Raw genomic sequence first — 7,077 nt, forward strand, 5'->3', positions numbered from 1 at the left:
GAAACGTGTGTGAGCCTGGGCCCAGTCACCGTACTGCTCAGCCGTGTCCATGTTACAGGGACAAGGTGTGGAGCTGACCTGTGCCCTCAGACTGCTTTCTCCCAGCCAGACCATCTAAGATGAAGCCCACGTGGCTGTTGCTCCATTGCTTGTCAGTTAGACCCATTCAGCCTCAAGGGCTCGCAAACACCGGTCCGGTGACTGCTGAAACTCCCAGCATAACTGTGACACTCCAACACTCCCCTCAGAAGTCCATTACCAACCCCTCACTGTCACCCCCGAGCACCCCCACATCTGCCACAGACACCACAGTGCTGGAGTCACAGGGCTTCCCAGAAGCAGCTGTCATAGGAGGCTGTGGTAAGAGGCCTTTTATAGACAAATGTCAGAGGTGTTGCTCTGTGGAACCCAGACACAGCCCTGATCTTAGAGTCTCAGAGTACCTGAGCACCTGGAATGTATTTATCCTCCTGCCACCTCTGTGAGGCAGGGCAGGGCTTTTATCCACCTGTGCAGAGGCTCAGGGACAGCCAGTGGCTTTCCCACATTCTCACACAGCAGTCACAGAGCAGTGCCAGGCCACAGGACCAGCTTTCCAGCCATCTGAGCGGTGACAGGCCTGGCTCAGTTGTCTGCTGTGCCAGCAGAGCTCCCACCTGAGCTGTAGAGAGGGGAGGGCCAGGAGCCTGTTACAGGGATTTGATCCTCTGGCCTGTTCTTCCGCTGCTTCAGTGGAGTTTAGAGCAGCCTGGGGCTGGGTTGCAGAGTGCAGCCCACTCTGGCCAAGATCCTGTGGACAGGGGCCACCCCAGAGTGCCCCTTGGGGCCAGAGGTAGCAGAGCAGGCTCCCTGCCCTTCCCTCTAAGGTCCTTGCCATGACTTACTCTCAGCCTGGGATACATAAAACAAGAGCCCGTTCGGTGGGGTCACATTAATTCAGTCTTCTCCAAAACATAGGCTCTCCTACCCTCCAGCCCCATTCTCCCCCTTTACTCAGGAGCCCCCCACCCCCCTGCTTGCTGGGGTCAGCCTTGTTCCAGGCTTGCTGCAGCCTCACTGGCTTCTCCCCAGCTGGTACCCATGATATCTCAGTCCCTCTCCCCTGGGCTGAGCGAGGGCAGCTGTCCATCCCCTGCTTGTGTTGCCTATGTTTCCAGAGAGGATGCAGCCTGCCTGCCCTCCTAAGGTTCCTCCTGTTTCACATGGAGTGAAGGGAGCCCTGCCCTGCCCTACTAGGCCCTCGTCCCAGGCCCTTAAGAAACCAGTAGCCTGGGATTTCCCAAAGCACTAACTATTCCCCAGGACCACATTCCTCTCTCTCACTAGCTGGCTCTACAAAGCTTCTGTCAGCTCCAAAAGTCACAGGAATCTTATAGGATCACACTCTGTATCAACGGTTCACTGACCCCTCTAATCTCTCCTAGCATAAAGGGGACAGTCCCCAACACGCAATCTCTAATGGCCACTGAATTAAGGTTGACCACACTTCCTGAATTGGGCAGGAGTCCCAAAATACAGCATTCAAGTCTCAGTGTGGGCTGAAACACTCCGGAAAAGCATTTGTCCAAATGTCCTGTGGTGCCGATCCACTCCTGTTCATGGGCAGAGCCCACTTTTCACTGTTGGCAGACTTTATCCGGCCCTCGCTATGAGGCCCTGACCCTGCTCCTTTTCCCCAGAGGCTGGGTCCCTGACCAGGGTAGATGGAGGGTCTGGGGTTCCCCAGAGTGGCACTTGCTCCCTGGGCTTCTTTTACCACAGCCTGGCTCTGACATCTGCCCTGGCCAGTGGGTGGGGCTTTGGGGAAGAGAGGAGCAGGAGGTGGGAGTTCAGGGGGAGGAAGAAGGCCAAGGTGAGGCCATTGAGGGCTCGTGCATGTGTGTTGCTTTTTCCTTTTGAGAAAGTGGTCACGCTACACTGAATGGGCTGGACTGCGACAGGAGGTTGCTGTGCCTCTGTTGGGGAGCTGAGGCCCTTTTCCAACCCTTTGCATTGCTGAGGCAGCAGAAATGCAGGGGAGGGGAATATAGGCCTGAGTCTCTTCCCAGGACTCCTGTGTGCCAGACCGTCACTCACTCACACAGCCAGCTCTGCTGCACTTTCTTGTGGAGTGGGCTCTGCAGGTGTGCTGTGTGCAGAGACACCAGCGGTGGTGGTGGTGGTTGGGCAGGTATGGGAATGGCTTCCCTTGTGGCTCCTGCATTAATGAGGTCTCTGGTATAATTCAGTTGCAAGCACCTGGCTGAGGGAGTGGGGGAAGGGTGGGTGTCTATGTCCCTTGAATAGCCCCTGTCCACAGCTGGTGCAGCCCCCATGGATCACGCAGCACCCAGAGCGCTCAGGAACGGTGAGCACTGTGACCACAAAACATCTCTGCAGCTTTTTTCATGGCCCAAGGATGTTTAACCACAGACGGGACAGTGACAGGCCAGGTGTAATGAGAAACAACATGCAGGTCCCTTCTCTTTACGGAGAGTATTGTCAGGGATTCTGAGTCTGGAGCAACCACTGATACGGTTATTTATGGGCCAACATACTACCGGTCCCCTGGCTCTCCACAAACACAGTCACTTAGTAAATACTGCTGCCTGCCTTGGTCTCCTTCCCCCAGTGCCCTGTCCTCCCTCTACAGTGGGTGGAAACAACCCCTATACCATTGCATTAGGTCTTAGACCCCATCTGAACATGTCTGTACAGAGTGGAGATCAGTAGCTCATGTATCACAGATATAAGGGTCCAGGATGGAATAAGTCACCAGGTCCTGTGTTTCTTGTTTCCTATGTCACCAGCACTGGGGCGGGGTGCTAAACTGACCCTTCACTTCACGAACACCCTGATTATCCTCGAACGAAGGTGTTTGCTTTTCACACTGTACACGATTGGGTTCATCAGAGGAGGAACCAGAATGGGGACGTAGCCCAGAACAATCGGAAGCAAGGGAGAAGAGCCATTCCAGTATCTGTGTATCAAAGTAAGGCTGAACTCTGGCGTGTAGAAGAGCAGGACGGCACAGAGGTGGGAGATGCAGGTGTTCAGGGCCCTGAGGAACTCTGTGTGGGACACGATGCTCAGCACTGTTTTGAGGATCATCACATATGAGAGAAAAATGAGCAGCGAGTCCAACACCACCGTTATGATTGTAATAAACAAGCCATAGATGCTGTAGACTCTGATATCCGAACAAGCCATCATCATGACCTCTTGGTCCATGCAGTAGGAATGGGAGAGGACATTCACTCGACAATATCTGAACCGTTTCAGGAGAAGGGGCAGTGGGAGCATTACGGCCACCCCTCTTAGCACACACACCAGTCCCATCTTGGCTATTCTCGGTAGGGTTAAGATGGAAGAATATCTCAGCGGGTCACGGATCGCAATGAAGCGGTCAAAGGCCATCAACAAGAGCACGGCGGATTCAGTGCATTGAAATGACTGGATAAAGAACAACTGGGCAAAACAGGCATCAGAGCTGATCTCTCTAGAGTTAAACAAGAATATGCCCAGTATCGTTGGCATGGTGGCTATCAATAAGCCAAGGTCTATGACGCCTAACATGGAAAGGAAAATGTACATGGGCTCATGAAGGCTTGGATCTGTTTTTATAATGAACAGAATGACTGAATTTCCTACTATTGAAATAACATACACTAAGCAGAAGGGGATAGAGATCCAGAGATGGACGTCTTCCTGCCCAGGTATCCCAGTGAGAAGGAACACTGCAGAGTTGAATTTGGTGTCATTGACAGCTGACATAATGTAATGAGCAGATCCAAGGAGTTTTGAACTTTCCTTCCTGAAAGGAAAAAGAACAGGAAAGTAGATGTTATATAATGAGATACCTTTCTGCTCTCAGTACAAGTCTGGAAACTCTCAGAAGCTAAAGAAAAATCAAGAAAAACAATGTTTTGGATTTACACCACCGGTAGCAAGATAGACATTCCCAGACTGGATCAGACCTGCAGTCCGTCTAGCCCAGTATCCAGTGGCCAGTTTCACATGCTTCAGAGGAAGGTGGAAGGACTCCTGCAATAGGCAGCTATGAGATAACCTGTTCTCAAAGTTTCCCCCTGACACCCGCTAGTTAGAGATAGGCATATTGGGCTGCATTAGTAGGAACATTGCCAGCTGATCGAGGAAGTGATTATTCCCCTCTATTCAGCACTGGTGAGGCTACATCTGGAGTATTTGGGGGTATCCAAAGAGGATGGAGCTCGGCTGTTCTCAGTGTTGGTAGATGACAGAACAAGGAACAAAGGTCTCAGTTTGCAGTGGGGGAAGTCTAGGTTAGATATTAGGAGACACTACTTCACTAGGAGGCTGGTGAAGCACTGGGATGGGTTACCTAGGGAGGTGGTAGAATCTCCATCCATAGAGGTTTATAAGGCCCAGCTTGTAAAGGTCCTGGTGGGATGATTTAGTTGCTGTTGGTCCTGCTTTGAGCAGGGCATTGGACTAGATGACCTCCTGAGGTTTCCCAACCCTAATCTTCTGTGATTCTATGATTCACTCAACAAGGAGTTCATAGCATAAAACATTTCCAAATAGCATATGGAGTATTTCTGAAATACTTTCTAAAGCAAAAGCCATTAAGCAGTAAAGTTTCCACTGCTCCTTCCTGTAGATTCCACCAACTCTGCTGCTGGTTTTCAATATACAGGCATGTCATCAAAGTTTGATGTGTAAAATTTGTATTACAATGAAAAGTTTTGGCATAACATTAACACATCTGTACTTTAGCACACACATGTCAACCCATTCTTTCCCCTCTGATCTTCTCTCAGAGATGATTTCTCAGATTAGTGTGGGCTTAAAATGTAGCGTCTCTCATCGAGATTTCTTCAGAAACTGAAAAGATCACAGTGTCTCCACCCTCATTCAGTCACTGTCAGCAAACAAAAGTCTAGGAGCTCCTCTGTCCCTGGGTTAATAGCTGACTGGTTCGCCTCAGGTTCTGTTCTGTCAGTCTGTAGCCTGTATCCGGAGTGTCTGAGTTGGCAGCAACCAGGGCTGAGTTCAGTATCTAGGGGTTCCATTTCAATAATGCAATGCAAAACCGTCTCGAGTCCCCACCCAGTGACCTGGTGCCTCTAAGAGGCAACACTTCCCCTCTTGCAAGCACGGAGTCTGAGTATAGCAAAATCCTTTTAATAAAGGAAGGAAACAATGTGGCATTATATTGGGGAAACAAGATTCATAGAATCATAGAATCATAGAATCATAGAATTCAAGATCAGAAGGGACCATTATGATCATCTAGTCTGACCTCCTGCAAGATGCAGGCCACATAAGCCGATCCACCCACTCCTTAGCAAGTGAACCCTGCCCCATGCTTCGGAGGAAGGCGAAAAACCTCCAGGGCCATAGCCAATCTTCCCTGGAGGAAAATTCCTTCCCGACCCCAAATATGGCGGTCAGCTGAACCCCGAGCATGCGGGCAAGACTCTCCAGCCAAACCCTCTGGAAAAGGTTATATCATACCAGGCACATAATTGACCTATTGACTAAGCCCGTTATCCTATCATACCATCCCCTCCATAAACTTATCTAGCTTAATCTTAAAGTCATGGAGGTCCTTCGCCCCCACTGTTTCCCTCGGTAGACTGTTCCAGTAGTGCACTCCCCTGATGGTTAGAAACCTTCGTCTAATTTCAAGCCTGAATTTCCTGACTGACAGTTTATATCCGTTCGTCCTCGTGTCCACATTAGCACTGAGCTGAAATAATTCTTCTCCTTCCCTGGTATTTATCCCTCTGATATATTTAAAGAGTGTAATCATATCTCCTCTCATCCTTCTTTTGGTTAAGGAAAACAAACCGAGCTCCTCAAGTCTCCTTTCATACGAAAGGCCTTCCATTCCTCGGATCATTCTAGTGGCCCTTCTTTGTACCTGTTCTAGTTTGAATTCATCCTTCTTAAACATGGGAGACCAAAACTGCACACAATACTCCAAATGAGGTCTCACCAGCGCCTTATATAACGGGACTAGCACCTCCTTATCCCTACTAGAAATACCTCGCCTAATGCAACCCAAGACCGCATTAGCTTTTTTAATGGCCACATCACATTGCCTACTCATAGTCATCTTGCGATCAACCAGGACTCCTAGGTCCTTCTCCTCCTCCGTTACTTCCAACTGGTGCGTCCCCAGCTTGTAACTAAAGTTCTTGTTAGACATCCCTAAATGCATAACCTTACACTTCTCACTATTGAATTTCATCCTGTTACTAATACTCCAGTTTACAAGGTCATCTAAATCTCCCTGGAGAATATCCCGATCCTCTTCCGAATTGACAATACCCCCCAACTTGGTGTCATCCGCAAACTTTATCAGCCCACTCCTACTCTTGGTTCCCAGGTCAGTAATAAATAGATTGAATAAAATCGGACCCAAAACCGAGCCTTGAGGAACTCCACTGGTAACCCCCCTCCAACCGGACAGTTCCCCCTTCAATACTACCCTCTGCAGTCTCCCCTTTAACCAGCTCCTTATCCACCTCTGGATTTTCACTTCGATCCCCATCTTTTCCAATTTAACCAGTAATTCTTCATGCGGTACCGTATCAAACGCCTTACTGAAATCCAGATATATGAGATATATTCATAACACAAACCATGAGCAAAGACCCACCCCCAAGTAAGTTTGGCAATGTCCTTTTCCCCTCAGGGTCTTCAGTCCAGCAACCCAAAAATCCCCCAAAGTCCCAAGAGTCCAACACCCCAAAAGTAGCCCTCCCTGGTCAGTGCAGCCCCAGAATTCAGAAGTTAATCTGCAGAGTTTTACCTCCTAGCCTGGGCGGAAATGGAGGGGGCGAGGGTGTAAAGGGGCACCTTATGTGGAAAATACACATTCCCTGAGCTCTCAGTCTCTAGTACATAGTAACCCCAGGAGCTGTTATTCAGCCAGGATGATGGTTTGCAGAAGTGGATTTCAAAGTCAAATGCATGAATATTCATGGAAATGGAACGTCGTTTCCCACAGTAAAGTAGTCTATTACTCTCTCTCTCTCTCTCTGACTGTCTCTGTCCTGTATTCATAAAATCTGTAGCATCCAGGAATGGTATTGGGACAGACATGGC

The 7,077-nt window shown here is 49.4% G+C and overlaps 1 protein-coding gene across 1 annotated transcript; it reads right to left on the bottom strand.

Moving 5' to 3' along the window:
- Positions 1–2,817: 2,817 nt before the first annotated feature.
- On the bottom strand, positions 2,818–3,786 carry LOC120394520 (olfactory receptor 51G2-like). The gene has a single exon (XM_039518736.1). It carries the CDS (start codon positions 3,751–3,753, stop codon positions 2,818–2,820), a length of 936 nt encoding a protein of 311 aa, XP_039374670.1. The 5' UTR covers positions 3,754–3,786.
- Positions 3,787–7,077: the final 3,291 nt, after the last annotated feature.

Source organism: Mauremys reevesii, unplaced genomic scaffold, assembly GCF_016161935.1.
Source record: "Mauremys reevesii isolate NIE-2019 unplaced genomic scaffold, ASM1616193v1 Contig63, whole genome shotgun sequence".
NCBI classification, from domain to species: Eukaryota; Metazoa; Chordata; order Testudines; family Geoemydidae; genus Mauremys; species Mauremys reevesii.